The 20,655-nt window shown below is 49.2% G+C and overlaps 1 protein-coding gene across 4 annotated transcripts in view; it reads right to left on the bottom strand.

Moving 5' to 3' along the window:
- Positions 1-2,573: 2,573 nt before the first annotated feature.
- SEC14L1 (SEC14 like lipid binding 1) overlaps positions 2,574-20,655 on the bottom strand; it is a 75,777-nt gene continuing 57,695 nt past the window's right edge. For 2 of the 4 annotated variants that reach the window (XM_063599432.1, XM_063599433.1), the window contains 8 exons: positions 18,330-18,519; positions 15,361-15,449; positions 13,678-13,748; positions 12,627-12,798; positions 12,163-12,297; positions 9,549-9,683; positions 6,806-7,057; positions 5,173-5,691 (listed from right to left, as the gene is read on the bottom strand). In XM_063599432.1, coding sequence (XP_063455502.1) covers positions 5,188-5,691; positions 6,806-7,057; positions 9,549-9,683; positions 12,163-12,297; positions 12,627-12,798; positions 13,678-13,748; positions 15,361-15,449; positions 18,330-18,519 — 1,548 coding nt within the window. In that variant the 3' untranslated portion in view covers positions 5,173-5,187. Of the gene's footprint in view, positions 5,088-5,172; positions 5,692-6,805; positions 7,058-9,548; positions 9,684-12,162; positions 12,298-12,626; positions 12,799-13,677; positions 13,749-15,360; positions 15,450-18,329; positions 18,520-20,655 lie in introns of those variants that run through there. The other 2 variants (XM_034942968.3, XM_063599434.1) reach the window with 2 other exon arrangements.

The raw sequence follows: 20,655 nt of genomic DNA, 5'->3' as shown, positions 1-20,655 counted from the left end.
CAAAAATTAGCCAGGCGTGGTGGTGCACACCTATAGTCCCAGCTACTAGGGAGGCTGAGGCAGAAGAATTGCTTGAACCCAGGAGGCGGCGGTTGTAGTGAGCAGAGATCATGCCACTGCACTCCAGCCTGGACGACACAGCAAGACTCCGTCTCAAAAAATAAAAAACAAAATAAAATACAAAATAAAAATGAAACAAAAATAGTTTTTAAATGTGTTTTCTTTGGTCTGTTTTGCAGGCATGCCTTTCTGGCTTGCTTTCATTGTTGGTGGGAGTATTATTCTGCTCCCTACTCTGAGCCTTCTATAGGTTTGACTTTGCTACTTTTCTGATGCTCATTTTTATGGAAAAGTATTTCATAAACATTCAGAATGAAGTATGCTTCAAGAAAGCTGCTCTAATTTTGCGGTGCTCCCTCTCTGTTGTTTTGTGAAACGTTTAAAACATCACATCCGTCTGCTTTCACGGCTGCCCTGCCCATGACCCTCCCAGGCACCTGCACAGACTCGGTCCCCATCCTGCTTGACTTTATTCCCTCCAAGCAGTGGAATATGCTTTATTTCCTCACTGTGAGGTTCCTTCCAGAAGTGAGCCCTGGCAGGTCAGTCCAGGGAGTCCAGAGGGCCTGGTCTGCTCCCCTCAACCCGATCCTCTTCCCAACAGCCTCCGTGTCCCCAGGCTCCAGGTGCAGCCCAGCTGGGCCGTGTTACCTGCTGAGCACACACTGGCCTCCCACTGGGGTTCGTGGGGCCTCGTGGCTTCTCCTGCTCTCCCATCCATCAGACATTTTGCGTGTAACCTCTGCTTTCTCCCTCAGACACGGATAACCTATGGGTCTGGAAGCTCTGGAAACTACTGGTGGTTTACCCCGACTCACCCCTGGTTTGGGGTTTATGGGGATACTTGATCACCTAGTGTTGCCGTAAATGATGTCCATAGGCTGTTCTTACTGTCGTGCCAAAACACATACACAAACGCTGCCATTTCAGCCATTTTAAAGTGACCATTCAGTCACCCACGGGTTTTAGGTTTTGCAGTCTAGTTGTATTACCATCTTCCCAGAATCCCTGGCTTTCTAAAGCCCTCACTTTTCAAGCAAAACTGATTCCAACTGGTTTGTTTCATGGTGACATTAATAAGAATGCCTCCACCACAACTTAAGAACTGGAAGACAACCTACGGTTTGGGCTCTGCCAAAGTTCTGCAGAGATGGAGTATTAAAGGAAACATGATATATTTAAGAATCATCACATTGGCCGGGTGCAGTGGCTCACGCCTGAAATACCAGCACTTTAGGGGGCTGAGGTGGGTGGATCATTTGAGGTCAGGAGTTCAAGACCAGCATGGCCAACATGGCAAAAACCCATCTCTACTAAAAATACAAAAATTAGCCAGGCGTGGTGGTGGATGCCTGTAGCCCCAGCTACTCAGGAGGCTGAGGCAGGAGAATCACTTGAACCTGAGAACGGAGGTTGCAGTGAGCCGAGATTGTGCCACTGCACTCCAGCCTGGGTGACAGAGCACAGAGCAAGACTCTGTCTCAAAAAAAAAAAAACCCACAACAACAAAGAACAAACGCATTACTAATGGTTTGGTGGCCCAATATAAACACACTGCTGTTCAAGACACTCCATTTCAGTGTGGCCCTTTCTGAAGGTGGTCAGGAAGGCTTTCTGAAGGTGGTCTGAAGGCTGCGGGTTATCATCCTACGACCCTCACTTAGTTTCCAAGCTGCCTCTGGCTTCCACCCTGAGAACTGGACCGCCAAGCCAAAAGCTTGGTAACAGTAGGTCCGACTTGACAACAGACACAGAAATATGAGGGCATAAAGGGAATCATCAGATTTCGGCACGGCTAAGGTCCTGACTGCCTGTGGACACACTGACGGCCCAGGCCCAGCATGGACGTGCAGGGCACCCTCGGTCTCCCCTGCTTCCCACCCAGGTGCCAGCCAGACCCCTCGGCTGTGTCCCACCAAGGACAGATACGGACTACTAGGAATGCCAATGATCCTGCGGTTCCCAGTTAGGGAGGCACTGGCTTCTGCACCCTGGCACGCTGCCCTGAGCCGCCTTCTGGCCTGCCCTGAGCTTCACCGAGCCAGCAGCCTGCTCTGCCCACTGGGTTACGACCCCCCGAAGACCCACTGATTGGCAGGGGAGTGGAGATAAGGTAATCCAGGCTTCTAAAGGTCCACACCTGCCTCTTTTATTTTCTTGGAGGCGCCTGATGAAAGCAATCCTTTTTATCACAACGGAAACATCACAGCAGGGATCGCCCCATCACAGTGATGTTAGATCTGGCTGCGTTTAAGAAAAACCACATCATGTCTTCTTACAGAAGCGAGGATAAACACTGGGTTCGCTTCTGCATCAGCAAACATACGGCTGTGATCTGAGGCCGGACCACTCACCTGTGAAACACTCCCACACGAGCTAAAGCTCTTCTTGAACTTCTAGAGCATCAGTACTCTGGCTTCAGAAGCTCTCTTCTTTCTTCAATCTCTAAATTCTCCTAAGAATCTCAAACTCTTCAAGGGAAACTGTTGTTTCACAATAAGAAAAAGACATTCTTTTCTTTAAACAGTTCACATTTATTATTGATAACAATAAAAAAATCTTTTAAAGACTATCAGTATTGTATTACCAAGTGAGGTAATATGTTTACAAAACATTTACAGAATTTGATATGCAAATAACAAATTTAGGAAGGAAAGTGAATTAAGACATAATAGAGGGAGAATCAAAGAATCATTAGTACTAAGAAATGGGAAATGACAGCAGCGTTTTAAAAGAGTGGCAAGGTACTAAAGGTAGAAACACGATGCAAACTGCATACTCAAACCATAGCTGCCCCAGAATTCCCTTACAAGGGGAGTGAGATTGGATTACTCAGGAGGAAACCCTGTAAGCATTTGTGCGGTCATGTGCTTTGAGCTCTTCAAGATGCACTAAAGTCTTTGGGTATAAAAGAATGCCACTCCCGAATCAACTTAAAAAGAACAGATCTTCAGCCTGGGAGGGGGCAGGGGATGGCTGCAATTCAAACAGTTCTATAAACATCTCTGGGCACATGAGGACTGTTGAGTGAAGCATTTTCTTGGCAGCTGTCAGCAAAATCGCCATCTGAGACACAGAGAAAGAGAAAGAGAAAGCAGGGACCACCTTCAGGCCCTTGTGATTTGGGTACAGGAAGCACCAGGTGGAAGCAGCACAGACGCTACTAACCCTACCTACGAACCCTACCTACTAGCCCTACCTACGAACCCTACCTACTAGCCCTACCTACTAACCCTACCGCGCTTTAGGCTTCAGGTACCACTGAGGAGCTCGATCTCTAAGAGCAAACACAAATGTGGTCCAAAGGCAGGTGATCACAACACAGGCCCTGGGACGTCTACAGTGTGCAGGCAGCCACTAGGGCTGACCCGACCGGGCAAGAGGGCTGCTCGGTCCCTCCCCCGCCCTCCTGATCCCTGCACGGGGCACACATGGCCTCCACACAGCTCTCCAGTCACGCAGCACCCACACAGTGCCTTCAGAGCGGAGCTGAGACGGCACAACCAGGATCTCCATGCCTACCACGCACACAGTTGACAGCCGCGTGGGGTTTGGCATGAAAAACACGGCCTCTGCTGCACACAGAAACACGTGTTGTATGTCCTTATCGTGGAGGCCATCCCCTATGCAACTTCTGGACAGATTCTCAAATAACCTGCTTTTCCCATAAAAAGCTGAAAAAATAAGGGCCTGTACCAGATAGAGCAGGCTTTAAAATCAGGAATTAAACAAAATGTAAAAGGCAAACAAATCCCATATTCTGATTTGCTTCTGTGAAGATTCCTTCATTACTCAAACTAAGTTTCCACTCAGCCCATCCCCCCAGCACCCCCACCATCATGCACACATGCACACACACAGCACATGCACACACACACACGCATGAGTCCACAATTCCCATGTACAAAGAAGCAGGACTCCTACATGCCACACGCCACCCTGAAGTGGATGCGAGAGCTGCTGCTTAGCTACTAATAAAACCCCATGGACAGTGTCAAGTGGCAAATGCGACTTGCTGGTTCCAAGACGGCCTCCTAGCGGCTGGAACTGTCTGGGCTCTGAGGACAATGAGCCACCAGAGGGCACAGAGGAGATGGCCTACACTGGGCTGGGAGCTGACTGCAGGTGAGAGGGGCGACGCACGGAAGGAAACGGGAAGAACCCCCCCACCCAAGTTCACATACAGAAAAATCCTGCTCTAAAAAGTATCAAAAAGATTTGAAAAGGAGGAAAGAGAAAGTAATGTTTAACGATGGCAGCATTTTCCTGGAGTCACCAGGAGTCCCCAAGAGCCCCTCCTGAGCCCCCGGCCCCACTGCAGGACAGTGGGTGGTGTGGGTGTGTCTGGCCCTGGGACAAGGTACTCCGCAGGCAACCTCTGAATCCTCAGAGGATAAGGACCTCAAGGGCTGGCCCTAAGTCCACAGACCATCTTGACTGTGGCGGGAAGCGTGATGGCCGTGAGGCGGTGTGCGGGCCATGAGGCAGCTTGGGGGAAGCGAGCTGGCAGCTTCCGTCCCAGGTGAGGAGGGGCCATCTCTGGAGGATGTCACAGGAATTCATTCACTAATGGACAATGCGGAGTTCGTTGGAAAAATTTTTTGCATCAATATCTGAGACCACGTCAATCCTTTAATTGGTACAGAAACTACTTGTCTTTCAAGAGAGCCCTTGCGCTCTGGTTGGATTTTGTGCACAACGTATACAAAATCTATGGCTATTGAGTTAAGTTAGGATCAGAGTTAAAACTACCTGCCAAGGTAGTTTTGGGATCAAACGACTACGTTTACCATCTGAGAGCTATTTGCTATCTAGAGGTGAGAGGAGTCTGTACAATGTCGCCGCTGGGTGGGCGGGTGCAGCTGGCTGTCCGAGGAGGGGCGGCCGTCCCCTCTGCACACTAGGTGCAGGCAGCGCGGCACTACCTGGAGATCATGGAGCTGGAGTGGGACTGGCTGGAGGAGGTGGTGGCGGCACTCAGCTGGGAGAAGCCGCTGTGGCTGGACTCCAGGCTCGTCATGGAACCTCTGTAATGGCACAGGGAGGGGCGAGGCGTGAGGACCACCCTGCCAACCACCCGCCTGCCCACACTGCCTGCTGGACTTCGTGGCCCACCCTGTTCTCTGCTCACTTCTCATCCCCATCAGTGCTTGCAAACGGGGGATGGACATGAGTAACCCACCAGGGGGACCGGCTTCCCACAGCCTGCACGCAGACGGCAGTGTGAGCTAAAGCAAAGGCAGTCAGTTGGCTCTGTCTCTGACACTCTGCCTCTGCAGACAGGCAGGGAGTCACCGTGCCAACAAATGACCCCAAAGCCACTCCCTCCTGGCCCTCCGAGCATTCCTGACACCCGCCGCCACTGCTGATCCTGCACACGGCGTGGGACTGCAGGCTCCCTCCAACCATGCCCAGCTGCCCGCAGCACCTGCTGTGGCGAGGGTGGCCGCACCTGAAATCCTCCGAGCCGATCACCTCGGTGTAGTACATCACTTTACACTTGTGCGAAGAGACCTGCAGGGACGCGAGCACGTCGTCCACGCGGGGAAGGCTGCTGGCGGCGCACGCAGGCATGCTGTGGAATTTCCACTGCAGGATGTAGAAGCCCGGCCACCTGGTCACATGGGAACCCTAAAACAAGTAGGGCAGTGGCAGCTGAGGGCGACTCGCTTCCAACCCCTGGCCTACCACAGGCCTGACAAGCGCCAAGGGGACTGTCTTTAGGATTTCATGTAGCTACGGAAACTATCTCAATGGGATTCAGAACCTGCTATTTTGCTTCAGCAGCAGGTTTGACAATGTCCTTCCCTCTACTGAGTGTGGTCACTCCCGGGTGCTGGGAAGCCCGGAGGGACAAGCTCCATGTCCGTGGCCCTCACGAGGCCTGCCCAGCCCACCCCACCTACGGAGGCAGGAGCCTGGCAGGCTGGTGGCACCCATGCTGGAGGGAGGGCTCAGCACAGCTTCCCTGGACCTGGCCTCACTTTCTCTGACATGCTGCCAATCATTCAGCATGTCCGGGGCTGAAGGCACGTCACCCTAAAGTGAGCCATCAATCCGCGGAAAGCTCCTTCTCCATTCTCTCCGAAATTCATGACTGTGGTTAACACAGCTTAGCTGTTCATTGTTTTTACAATGGACAAAGGATTCTTTTACTCTGCCTCTAAGACCACTGAAACACTGACAAGGCTTACCCCTGAAAAGTGTAAAGGCAGCAAAATGATGCATCTATTATGAAGGCCAGAAGCAACGCCCCCGCCCCGAGGCTACTGTGAGCACAGGCACCCAAAATAACCGGCCACAATATGAAAAGGGAACTGAAAGCATTTGAAACAAATTAGAAGGTTTGGTAATGAGAGCTAATAGTTCTCTAAGTACTTGTCCCTCTTACTTCTATTTAGGGTGATTTTCCTTTGAAAAAGACAAATGCAACCCGGTGAAATGAGGCTGGGGGGAAAAATCCTCTGAAGCCCAGCTGGGCCCGTGCATGCGATGCCTTCCCTTCCCATCACAGGCTGCTTTTGGGAAAAGACGCAGATTCTGTCCAAAACCACTGCGAGGCCTGAACTCCTTCCTATGAGACCCACTTGGCTTCCTGCTCCTCCAGGCAAGCTGCTCCTCTACAAGCAGGGCCTCAAAAGCTACCCAGGGCTGCTCAAGGAGCGAAGCAAAGAGTCTACTCAAGACAGAATCACCTGGCCGCGTGGAGTCACGGATGCGCGATTTGACCTGTGTGTGATTTTACCTGCACGCTTTCTCCTTCTTTGCAGATCAGAGGCGACTCCACCATGCTGTAGTCGCGGCCCAGCTGCCAGACTTTGTCTATGAGCTGCACGTTGTTCCCACCCGGAGAGGTGATGCTGTGGGCTCCCAGGGAGTCCTTTTTGGGTGGTTGTGGCGACCTCTTGGAGTGATAGATGTTAAACACAATGTCCCCTTTGCACACGTCGAAATCCCAAGTGATGACTGACGAGGCATCCACAATCTGAATGAGAATCTGAAAAAGAGGCAGCGTTAGGCAGCCACGATCCACGAGCACCAGGCCGGCATGCTGCGAGCGCACTGTGCCCTCCAGGGGATCCAGGGTGCAGGTGCTGAAGCTGGGGAGGGAAACGCTGAATGTGTATGGACGGATCTCTTTCCCCAGAGTCACACACCACCATCCATTCAACCGCTGGATCCTGCTACATGTCATGCACCAAGCTCTGTGTTCTTTGTGACCTGCACCTACAGGTCCAAGATCTCCCGTACACCATCTTCACACACAATCTAAGAGGCCAGGTCTTAGAAACACCAAACACTGTGAGCTCGTACATGAGTGGTTCAGAGGACCGCCCTGGGCTGGAGAGAACAGAAGGCTCTGGAGAAGGTGAAAGCTAAAGAAAGAGCAGGCAGGGGAGCCTGAGGACAGCGTTCCCAGCAAGGGGGAAGCAGGGGCATGGAACCGGGCCTGCCATGTGAGGCTCACACGAGAGAACAGTGGCGAGGCTGGGTGAGTGGGATGAGCCCCTGGCATAGTAGAGATGGGGTTGAGGTGGTCACCCCCTGGGTGCTGAGAACCAATTGAAAACCGAACTTATACAGCACCAACAGAGCTACCCAGGAGGGAATGATCAAAGTTAGTTTCAAAGATTGGGGGCCGGGGGGGGGGGGCGGCGGACGTGAGAATGAAAAGCAGCTGTGCAGAGTTCTGCAGTCACTGAAAACTCCACCTAAGGAAGCAGCAGAGCCAGGCCCACGGCCCCTCTCAGCCCACTGCACACCGTCTGCTGTGCCCTTCAGCACGTGGCTGCTCCACAAGCCGGGCTCCTTCAATCCCACCACTGCCACCTCACCACTGAAACGCCACTTCGGAATGTCCTTCCACAGCAGATTCAGTGAGGTCCAAGAGTCCTGTCTAAGAACAGCAGGCGGCACCACGTGGCACGGCCCGCTCTTCAGCAAAGTGGCTCCCCAGGCAGCTCCATCCTGAGGCCTTGGCCCCCTGTGCTGACGGAACCTCTTTCCTGCATTCACAGTGGGGGCCTCCGCTTCAGCCTTCCTTTCGGTTTGTTGCCATCTCGGATCTGTGCTTTATTTAATACCCAAAGCAGAACGGAGGTTTTTACCATGTGGATGTCTACAGATGCCCCCGATTCACACGAAACACACTGCACCCCAAGTTCTTGAAACATGGACAAGAGCGATAGTGCCTAACAAACAAGGAACAAGGACTCGGTCCCTGGAGCCTGCCCTCCCGGTAAGAAATGAATACAGACAATCCTCAAGACGTTATGAAATCTGAGATTCCTCTATGTATGTATCTACAAGTAAGGCACACCAAATCTGTCTCTGCTTGTTCAAACCATGGCAACAGCATTCCCTTATCCACCTGCCCTGCAAGCACCAGGTGAGCCACTCAGGAAGACACCCCAGCAGAAGCCACTGGCAGATGGCTGACCCAGGTGCCTCCACGGCAGGAAGCAGGCCGCAGTCAGCTCCCGGCCAGCACCACTGCCCAAGCCAGCACCACATCCTCACTGACACCTGCTCTGCACAGAGTGCCACCGTCCTCTCCAACAACTCTGGGCCACGAACCTTGTCCTAGCTGAGAAGGGAGATTCCGCTGCAGGCCCCTCCTGCTTCAGGTCACTCGTGATGCTACAGGACAGACATATGGCATGCACAGGAACACGGAACGCCCTTGCTTCTCTACCAAAAGTGACAGCAAAAAAGGAATACAGGAACACCCTCCTTGCTCCATTAGACTTACAGAAACCGGAAAATCCCCAAGATATCTATAAATAACCAAAACCCAGCCAAGAAAAAGTAGCAAATGGGCCAGGTACAGTGGCTCACACCTGTAATCCCAGCACTTTGGGAGGCCAAGGCAGGTGGATCACCTGAGGTCAGGTGTTCGAGACCAGCCTGGCCAACATGGTGAAACCCCGCCTCTACTAAAAATACAAAAATTAGCCAGGCGTGGTGGCGGGTGCCTGTAATCCCAGCTACTTGGGAGGCTGAGGCAGGAGAATTGCTTGAACCCGGAAGGCGGAGGTTGCAGTGAGTTGAGATCATGCCACTGTACTCCAGCCTGGGCAACAGAGCAAAACTCTGTCTAGAAAAAAAAAAAAAAAGAAAAAGTAGCACATGAAACTTGTTCAATATAACCATGAAATAAACTAAATTCAGGAGTTAAGTGCTCCAACAAGGAAAGATTAGCTATTCCTATCTCTGTGTTTGGTGGCTTTAGTAAAATGGAGGTCAAGAGATCCAATTTCCTTTCCAGGCACTCTGATCAAGCACAGCTAGTTTCTATTCTGATAGAGACCCATTCTTCGACGTTGACATTTACTGAAACTAAATATCGAGTGTCAACAAAAGCCTAAAGACAAAGAGCAGAAAAACGAGTGGATTGTTCTGAATGAAAGGCTGCCAGGACGCCCTGCGAGGGCCAGGCCCTCTGTGGAGGAAGGGCCGGCCCAGGTGCAGGAAGGCGGAGGACGTACCTCATGTGGGGCTCCTTTGAAGACGCTTGCAGACTGGTAGATGGTCTCAGTCCAGAGCTTCAGGTCTTCGTTCTCCAGCTCCTCCGCAGTCCGGTACAGAGATTTGGGGACCAGTCCACCCTCTGGCACTTCGCACTGGAAGAAGAAACACAGCAGTGAAACCTGTGCAAACACAAACCAACCCTACGAAACCCAGACACACCGGCCAGCACCATCCCCCTGCGCTCAACTTCTGGAGGTTGCTGAGAAAATGGAAAACACTGGCAGGGTCGTAAAACACTCTGCACTACTGAGCAATATGTTTTTAAAAACCACTTAAATACATGTGTTTTACTCTGCATAAATGGGAACAAGTTGAAGCTGATGTACCACAGAATTCCTACTAAAATGCGTGAGGCACTGCACCCAGTTACTAAAGCTGGCTCATATAAGCATTAGGGGTATTTATATTGCCCTGTAAAGGAAAAGTATTACTTTAAGAAAAGAGTTTTGCTCTCAATAGCCACAGGCATTATTTTTATGATAGGGAATTATAGTCAAGATACAGAATCAATGAATAATGTTTTGTGTCTAAAGTCAAATGACTGGTCTATAACACCAGCCAAAAACTAATGAAGAACTTCTTTTGAATTTGCCTGAAACAAGTTGAATTAGAATTTGTACATAACATAAATCTCCTAATTGATCTTGACACAATGACTCCACACTAAAGTTCATAAAATCGAAGTCCTCCTTCTATTAGCCTTGGGAAGCAACTACATAGAAAATAAACATTTCAGTCTTCAGCCCAGCATGAGTGCAAAGTGTCAAAGCAGTGATGTCGTGGTGGAAAAATACCAGACTGCCCACTGGTTAGTAACCTCCGGCCACCAGAGAGCAGGAGGGAACAACCTCCTTTCAACGACCAGCCTCAACAGCAGCTCAGGAGAGCGGTGAAGAAGCCTTAGAAGGCCCGAGTTTTTGGACAGTTCAATTAACCACAAAGACGCTCAGCACCGCAAACACACTACAGAGGTCGGCATGTGACAAACAGGCACAACGTGGTGAGGCAGGTCTCCTTGGGCTCCAGCTCAATTCTTCGTGTCATAATTGGAAGCAGCAACAACACGGGATGGCTAGCTCATATCATGAAAGGAGTTCAGAGGTTTCTACGAACCTGAGCCTGCGGTTTAACCTCATAGGCACTTGCTAAATTCTGGTCCTATAACCTTTACTGTAACTTACTTGCTCTTTGCATTGTACTGTGATGATGCCTGTAATTTCCTTAAAGTGGAACTGATGAAGTGAAAGCTGAATTCATTTGTTTTCTAAATTTCTCTAACCATTCAGAAAGTCCAAAGTCCCCTGAATGTCCAATTCATTAGCTAAATACCTGAGTCAAACCCAGTGGGTACCATTCCAAACGGGTAACTTTATATGAAGGATGACTAGAGAGCCCTTCTGAAAAGAAGCTTCACTCCCTGCTGAGTTCAGCCACCGCCATGTGCCATGGAACAAGTCACTGGGACTTCTAGAGGCTTTGGCTTCCGTAATGCTCCCATGACACAACTGTGCACCATGGGCTAGAAGCCTATAAGGACCCCAAGGTTCTGAGCTTCTCTGAGTACAGGATATAGAAGTGGAGGCCTCTGCTTCATTACCCAGCAACTCCGTATATTAAAAACCCCAAACGTATGTTGAGAACCACTTCCCTTCGTTTTTTTACTTTAAAAATGTTATCCAGGCCAGGCATGGTGGCTCATGCCTGTAATCCCGGCACTTTGGAAGGCCGAGGTGGGCGGATTACTTGAGGTCAGGAGTTTGAGACCAGCCTGGCTGACATGGTGAAACCCCATCTCTACTAAAAATACAACAATTAGCTGTGGGTAGTGGCGCATGCCTGTAATCCCAGTTACTCCAGAGGCTGAGACTGAAGAATTGCTTGAATCTGGGAGGCGGAGGCTGCAGTGAGCTGAGATTGCACCACTGCACTCCAGCCTGTGCAACAGAGCAAGACTCCATCTCAAGAAGGAAAAAAAAAAACCAAAAATGTCATCCAGTCTGGGGCAAAATAGTGAGACTCTGCCTCTACAAAAAGTTCGCTGGGTATGGTGGTGCACGCCTACAGTCCCAGCTACTCGGGTGGCTGAGGTGGGAGGATCACCTGAGCCCACCAAGTCAGGCTGCAGTGAGCTGTGATCGCACCACTGCACTCCAGCCTGGGTGACAGAGCCGGACCCTGTCTCCATAAAAAAAAGGACGGGGAGGGGCGGGTGGGAAATTTTGAGAACTGATTCAATTTTTTAACAGTATTTTAGAAAATATGACAGCTCCTCTAAAATGGTTTAAAGATCTGATTCACACAAAGCCGTGTGAATCAAAGCAAGCTGCAATCATATTTGTTTCTACGAATTCTCATTCGTATTTAACAAGGAAGAAATGTACAGTATCAACAATTACTTCAATGGTTCTCTTTAGCTTAACCCTGGATCAGAGAAATGGCGGCCAAAAGAAACAAAACAAAAACAAAACATCCAAACGACTGGAAGTTCTGAAAATCATTTGTGCAAATCAACACCGACCTCTCCCACCTGCATAAGGGGCCAAATGTGCAGTTCCTCGCCTCAGGACATACCATGCACTCCCCACTCAGGAAATCTGGAATAATCTCTTTGTCGATGTAATCCAGCAGGCCTCCAGGACCCTGGTAGTCATTTCCTGCATAAATGAGGAACTTCCTTCTGGTGTTGTCATCAATGAACGGACTAACCTGTGAGGAGGAGAAGACCATGCAGTCATATTTCTCTGCTGCCTGAGTGTCCAAGATTAAAATGACAATGTGGTATTCTGAGTGGGAGGGTGGGGGGAGGAAATTCAAGTTTATATACTTCTTCTGTAAAGTCTATTTGCATGGCATTAGGACACTCACATTTTGTTTTTCCCCTTTCTTAAACAATTTGAGAAATTTTATATCTTTGCATGTTATTGTTTTTTTTCCTAAGAAGTTAAGACTTTAGGTCACAGACACGTGTATATGAATGCATGTGTTATCTGCTTTCCAAATGGCTCACAGTTACTGCAAAAAGCATCTCAACCCACCAGCGTCCAGAGCACAGGAAATACCCTGGGCGCCCGCAGGATGAGAAGGCGGCCCAGTGTCTCAGGGTAGTTGGCCTCCACCACCTCGATGATCCGCAGCAGCGCTTTCACACCAGGTCTCCACAAGTGGCGCATGTTCAGCCCTTCCAAGTCCACCAGGCAGGTCCATGAGCTGCAGGTTGTGCAGAGATGTGTTTCATTCAACAGACAGCACACTTAGCAAACTGTCTTATTTTTTTCTTTTTTGGTCATTTATAGCTATTTCCAAATACATCATAATCAATTTTTTAAAATTATAGTGCTGTGTATAGTGCTATGAACCCTGTTTATGTCTACTTGTACAAAACACACATGATCAGTGTGGTAGGACCAAGGCCTGAAACTGCAATTAAGGCTGATTGATAATGCACGAAAAGCTCTCTCAGATATGCTCAGTGAGCCGGCAAGCAAAGCCACAGTGTGCTGTCCTCGATGTGCTAAACCACCCCCCCAACCTGCCATCAACAGGGCACACAGCTGGTATTTTAACACATATTGTGTCTGAACTGCAGTGGGCTATGCTTCAACAGAGAGAGGCAAGCACTGTCCCAAGAGCTGAGAATACAGCAGTCAGCAAAAGGCCCTCAAAAACCCTGTTCTCATGGAACTTACATCCCAGTGAACCATCTACACCCTTATCAATGTCAACCTCTGAATCACTAAACATTTTCAGAACTCTTTACTGTAACTTAGAGCTTGGTTTAAGAACACAGAGTCATCCGGGTGGGGAGGGGAGGCAAAAACAAGCAAACGATCTGCAGCCCTGGGCTCCCGCGGCCCGCACAGACTAAGCAGACAGGCCAACCCACTCTGGCTGACGTCACAGCAATGCCTGGGGTCAAAAAACACTAACTGTCTGTCCCTCGTCACTGGCATATTACATGTCCACTTCTTGTCTACCTTTTAGAGCACCTTGGAAAATAATAAGTAGATTTTAATTCCAAAAATCAACTAGAAATATTTAATTCGTTTTCTCAGTAAGTTGAAAGGAAAAACAAAATCCCACATCTACCTGATAGGCCGACCAAAGACTTTTGTATTCTCTTCGCATCGCCTTAGCCCTTCTTCATTTATGGAGAGAACCTACATACAAAAGGGCATGAAAATTTACCATGATTAGTTTAAGGCTAAAACTACCGCGTCCAGCTATGGAAGAGGGACACTAACAGCGTATTACAGATAAGCATGTAAATCAAAAAAGTCACCTATGGAGATTTTCTTACACATTCACATGCGCTAAACACATCACCACCAACAAACAAATTCTACTTTTGAAAGAGAATAAACACTGTCATGTGTGGCAAAGGTAACGGCTATCCAAAGTGAAGCACAGAGGTATCCCCAGATGAGCAGGGGCCTGGCTCTGGGGCTCTGTCTTCAGAACAAGTGCATGGGAACAGCAGATGAATGTCTGTGAGTGTGAGAACACTCTGATACCACATGTGCCCGCCAAGAGAAAAGGCAGCCTTAGAACAGACGTAAGGCATGGCTCAAGCGATCCTTTGCTTTAGGTTAATAAACCCCTCCCCTGTAGATAAAGTCCATCCCTATCTTTATGTGTGAACGTGTGCATGTGGGGATATATAAACACACAGAGCGGTGGGGGCAGACTAACACAATACACAAGGGAATGCCAACAGTGAGCCAGGCTCAGTGGTGGTGCTTGTAGTCCCAGCTACTCAGGAGGCCGAGGTGGGAGGACCGCTTGAGGACAGGAGTTTGAAGCTGCAGTGAGTCGTGATCACACCCACGAATAGACACTGTACACTGTACCCCAGCCTCAGCAACAGAGTAAGACGATGTCTCTTAAAAAAAAAAAAAAAAAAAAAAAGCCGGCTGGGCAGGGTGGCTCAAGCCTGTAATTCCAGCACTTCGGGAGGCCAAGGCGGGAGGATCACCTGAGATCAGGAGTTCGAGACCAGCCTGACCAACATGGTGAAACCCCGTCTCTACTAAAAATATGAAAAAATTAGCTGGGCATGGTGGCGGGTGCCTGAAATCCCAGCTACTCAGGAGGTTGAGGCAGGAGAATCACTCGAACCCGGGAGGTGGAGGTTGCAGTGAGCCAAGATCACACCATTGCACTCCAGCCTGGGTAACAAGAGTGAAACTCCGTCTCAAAAAACATAATAAAAAATAAAGCCAAAAATGCGTATTTCAGGATAATGGGGCTATAAATACGTCTTTTAAGTTTCTGTTTGTTCTCAAATTGAAGGACCATCTTCTTCTCTGGGAGGGGGAAGCACAGCTGCCAATGGTGGCAGCAGTGGAGCGGGGCCTGGCTGGAGTCAGCGAGATGATGGGTCAGCAGGCATTCAGGAGGGTCTGGAGAAAGACGCCAAGAGCTCGCGTTAACGAAGGGCCAGTGGAAAGAATGCTATCAAGAGGTCTGCTGTGAGTGGCGTCCCAAGAGAGGGCAATTCCACGTGGGAGTGAATGAAAAGACTCAAACTGCTGCTACACAGGCATCTCGGGGGAGACCCTGACTGCCTCACTGACGCTTCCACTGTGAGAAACACTTTTATAACTTCTGTGTCTCCTTTTGAAATTTTAAGACGATATTAATATATTTTCAGTTCTAACTACATAAGCAATTCATGTTTGTTCTAACAGGCTGGTTAACACCCCAATCCTACTGGCAGAGAAAGAAAGTGACGCCACAGTGGCACCTGGAGTCTCGCAGCCGCGCACTTACGTATCTCAGCAGGGCTTCCTCCCCGAGCGCTCTCACCAAGCCTTTGGTGTCCATCTGCCCCAGCCTGAGCACGTAGAGGGGCCGCCCATCTGCAGAGGAGGGGAAGGAATGAGTTGTCAGCACCATCCCAGTTGAAACTGAGGATACAACTCTAAGACCCTTAACAGGAAAATGTGTTCGCCTGTGTCCTAGGGGCGCTTAAAGGTCTTTCTGATTCTTAGAAGTGGCAACTGATTTGTGTGATGGGGGTGTGTGTCCAATATTTACCCCAAAAAGCTGTAAGCGAGAAAAATAAAAACCAACTGACAGGGTAGCTGTGCAGGGTCCTGGAAATAGAAGGCTGTGCCGGGATGAGGGGAATCCGGCTGGGACTCACTCAGCTCGAGCTGCATAAGTGCTGGGCTCAGTCTGAACAACTGCCCATAAGCTGGGCTCACTTTGAACAACTGGGGCTGCCCAAGAGCTCTGATTTTCAACGGCAAGGGAACATCAAACTATCCAGACACTTTTTCTATGACTACAGAGTACTTTTAAAATTTTCTTTCTTAGAAAATCATTTTTTTTCATGTCATAGATTACTAAAAACTGAATGCAAGCTTTTTAAAAGCCAGCTTCCCTCAATTCCCACTCTAAGGACCAAGACAAATGAGAACATTCTAAAAATCCTTAAAACCCCACCAAGCAGCCTGTGTTGGCTCTACTCTGTTTTTTTTTTTTTTTTTTTAGAGAGAGAGTCTCTCTCTGTCACCCAAGCTGGAGTGCAGTGGCACGATCTCAGCTCACTGCAACCTCTGCCTGCAGGTTCAAGCGATTCTCCTGCCTCAGCCTCCCAAGTAGCTGGAACTACAGGCGCACGCTGCCACGCCCGGCTAATTTTTTGTATTTTACTAGAGACGGGGTTTCACCGTGTTGCCCAGGCTGGTCTCAAAATCCTGAGCTCAGGCAATCCGCCTGCCTCCGCCTCCCAAACTTCTAGGATTACAGGCGTGAGCCACTGTGCTGGGCCTCCTTTTTTGTTTTTTATTTGAGACAAAGTCTTGCTCTGTCGCCAGGCTGGAGTGCACTGGCACGATCTCGGCTCACTGCAACCTCCGCCTCCCAGGTTCAAGCGATTCTCCTGCCTCAGCCTCCCAAATAGCTGGGACTACAGGTGTGTGCCACCACGCCCAGCTAATTTTTGTATTTTTAGTAGAGACGGGGTTTCACCATGCTGGCCAGGATGGTCTTGAACTCCTGATCTCAGGTGATCCACCCGCTTCAGCCTCCCAAAGTGCTGGGATTACAGGTGTGAGCCACCGCACCCAGCCTCCTTTTTTTTTAAGTAGAGACAACAACTCACTGTGTTGCCCAGGCTAGTCTTGAAGTCCTGGGCCCAAGCCATCCTCCTGCCTTGGCCTCCCAAAATGCTGGGATTACGGGCATGAGCCATTGCGCCTGGCCTGACTCTACTTCTTTATAGCCTGGAGGTCTAATGGGTGCCGCCTGAGAGGAGCCTAACTCCTATCATACTGCCCTATCATCATGGGCCATCTACACAAAGGGGAAAAAGAGCTTGGTGGCCATAGTGTATCCCTAGAGTCAGCACTGCCTAGCCTCCTGCCGCACAGTCCCAGAAGGGGCAGCAGGAGGAATACAGACGATTGTGCTCCTGAAAAGGAACCAAGACTTGTCTTCGGTGGTTACCAGAGGACCAGCAGTGTCATCCCAACATGGGGCAGAGGGTTAGAGGGTAACATTTATCTTGTATTTGTCACCTAGTGAACTTCATCTCCCAGGAGAGTCTAGCTCTAGACCTGGTCTACTTAAAGCAAAACATTTTTATGTGCTCCAAAATCTTACGGAAAGGCCTATTTACAGAAAGTTTCTCCCAACGTTTAATAAGACACATTTGTTGAGGCCGGGCACAATGGCTCACGCCTGTAATTCCTGCACTTTTGGAGGCCAAGGCGGGCAGATCACGAGGTCAGGAGTTCGAGACCAGCCTGGCCAATATGGTGAAACCCCATCTCTACTAAAAATACAAAAAGTAGCCGGGCGTGGTGGTGCACACCTGTAGTCCCAACTACTCGGGAGGCTGAGGCGGGAGAATTGCTTGAACCCGGAAGGTGGAGGGTGCAGTGAGCTGAGATCTTGCCACTGGACTCCAGCCTTGGGGACAGAGCGAGACTCTGTCTAAAAAAAAAAAAAAAAGACACATTTGTCAATGTCTTACTACCAAACTTTTTAACAATACAAAAGATGAAGTCATAATCACAGACAAAGCTGAGCTGCTCAGTTCTGCAAGGACTTGTTCAGAGGGTAAAAGAACCAGTTCTACGGTGCTTCCCTCTCGCCGACATTTCCAATTCCATCCTGCCCGGCTCTCAAACTTTGGCTCAGGAAAGAGTGTATTTTTGACAGTGCAGGTCTTCCTGCAAGGCAGGGTATGGAAGGCATTTGGGGGAACTGTGTTTTAAGGTTCTCATTTAAACCACTCTTCATTTCAGGTGCATCGCCCCCCTTCATCCAGGCCTTACTTACTCCCAAAGCAGAACTGAAGTGCTCAGGGCTGTGATGTAGAAAACCGGGCTGAACCGTTTTAAGCTATCATAGGGTTTAAGTCATTGAAAAGTCCCTTTATTAACACTGCACTACTGAAAATACTCTGCCAGAGGCACTGCTGTCTTTTTAATAGGTCAAAACAAACTGTACTGCACCGAGCAAGTGAAGTCATTTGCCCAAGGATGACGTGTGTCCATGAGGAAAGAGCAGTCCCAGGCCCTTCCTGGCTGCCCGGGGCGGGACGGGAGTGTGCCCGTGGTGACGCGTATCAGTCTGTTCAACTTGGGAAAGGTGCCAAATTCTCAGAGTGAGGAGAAACGATGCACTCAAGGGGGCCCCACTCAACTCCAGGGAAGGAGGCCTTGGAAGATATCTTCAACCACACATCAAGACAACGATGGAAACACAGTTTCAACTCCATCTGGTACCTTTGTCGTGATGATGCCAGCCTCCCGCGTAGTAATCCTGAAGGACCTGAGGAGGGGTCCAGGTTTCAAGAATGTAGTCTACCTGATGCTGCTTTCTCCACGTCAAAGACTGACACATGATCTCTCTGGCTTTGTCAATATTAAAATCCCGTGCACGGAGGAACCGAAGAATATGCTCATCTTTTGGAATCTATTAAGAGAAAAAGACACTTCTAAGCAATGTTAAAAGTTGTGAAGGGAACTTTGGGAGGCTGCGGTGGACAGATCACTTGAGCTCAGGAGTTCAAGACCAGCCTGGCCAATATGGCGAAATGCCATCTCTACTAAAAATACAAAAATCAGCCAGGCATGGTGGTGCATGCCTGTAATCCCGGCTACTCGGAGGCTGAAGCAGGCGGATCACTTGAACCTGGGAGGTGGAGGCTGCAGCGAGCCGAGATCACATTACTGCCCTAAAAAAAAGTTGCTAAGGGAATAAGACCCTAAAATTCCCACTTTTCTTTTGGAGACAGGGTCTCTTATTCTGCCACCCAGGCTGGAGTGTTGTGGCATGATCTCAGCTCACTGCAGCCCCCAACTACTGGGCTTAGGCAATCCTCCCACCTCAGCCTCCTGAGCAGCTGGAACCACAGGCACACGCCACCACGCCCAGCTCATTTTTGTATTTGTAGAGATGTGGTTTCCCCATGTTGCCCAGGCTGGTCTCAAACGCCTGAGCTCAAGCAATCCTCCTGCCTTGGCCTCCCAAAGTGTTGGGATTATAGGCATGAGCCACCATGTCTGGCCTGAAACTCCCACTTCTAATCAACAGTGAGCTGCACTATTATACTATTAAAAATGAGGTGGTACCAGAAACATCTCCCTTACTACTCTAGAGAAAATCATCATTATCAGTTTGAATAATCTTTATAGTATTTCATTTTCGTTTCCGCAAAGTAGAGCAAAGGCATAAATAATTCCCTAAACATCAAATGCTTCAACTCTATGAACGGATCTATGAATGACTATGATCCTTGCACTTTTCTGTATACATACTGCATTTAAATAAAAAGTTAGAATAAAGAGAGAGCAGGACACCTGGCTTCTGAATGGAAACCTTCGTAGTGCCAGAGACAAAAGAGAATTAAACATGGATGATGTTGAGAAAGGCAAAGATTTTTGTTCCAAAGGGTGCCGCCCAGTGCCACACCATGGAAAAGGGAAGCAAGCACAAGACTGGGCCACATCTCCACCGTCTCTCCGGGCAGACGACAGGTCAGGCTGCTGGATTCTCTTATACATAGATGCCAATAAGAACAAAAGCATCACCTGGAGTGAGGACACACTGATGGGGTATTTGGAGAATCCCTGGAACAAAAATGGTCTTCACTGGCCGGGTGTGGTGGCTCAGGCCACCAGCACTTTGGGAGGCCAAGGCAGGTGGATTGCTTGAGGTCAGGAGTTCAAGACCAGACTGAGCAGCATGGAGAAACCCTGTCTCTACTAAAAATACAAAATTAGCCGGGCGTGGTGGTGCACACCTGTAGTCCCAGCTACTTGGGAGGCTGATGCAGGAGAATCACTTGAACCTGGAGGCAGAGGGTGCAGTGAGCCAAGATCGCGCCACTGCACTTCAGCCTGGGCAACAAGAGCGAAACTCCATCTCAAAAAAAAAAAAGAAAGAAAGAAGACGGCAAGGGCAGACTTGAAAGTTTATCTCAAAAAACCTTCTAATGAGTAATAATTGGTCACTGTCTTATTACAAAACAGAAATGTCATGACTTTTTAATGCATATCATAATTTAATAGATCTCATGGCTGGGCGCGGTGGCTCACGCCTGTAATCCCAGCACTCTGGGAGGCCGAGGCGGGCGGATCATGAGGTCAGGAGATCGAGACCATCCTGGCTAACACAGTGAAACCCCATCTCTACTAAAAATACAAAAATTATCTGGGCGTGGTGGCGGGTGCCTGTAGTCCCAGCTACTGGGGAGGCTGAAGCAGAAGAATGGCATGAACCCAGGAGGCGGATCTTGCAGTGAGCCGAGATCGCGCCACTGCACTCCAGCCTGGGCGACAGAGCAAGACTCCGTCTCAAAAAAAAAAAAAAAGAGATCTCATACACCAGAATTCAGATCATGAACCATCATCAGAATAGTTTGGTTGGGCAATCCTGATTTAACTAAGGCTGGCTTGTGGTTAAAGGACTATGTTCGGTTTTTTCAATTTTAATAATTCTGATTCAGTAACGCTACACTGCTTTCCCCTTCTAAAGATGTGATTGGACTTCGCTAGTAATGTTCAACTTTCACAAAGATCGTAAATGCCATCTTAAAGCCTATTGGAG

The sequence above is a fragment of the Pan paniscus genome, chromosome 19 (assembly GCF_029289425.2).
Source record: "Pan paniscus chromosome 19, NHGRI_mPanPan1-v2.0_pri, whole genome shotgun sequence".
NCBI lineage: Eukaryota > Metazoa > Chordata > Mammalia > Primates > Hominidae > Pan > Pan paniscus.
Note: the sequence above shows the minus strand (reverse complement) of the source record. Positions and strands in the feature narration are given on the sequence as shown.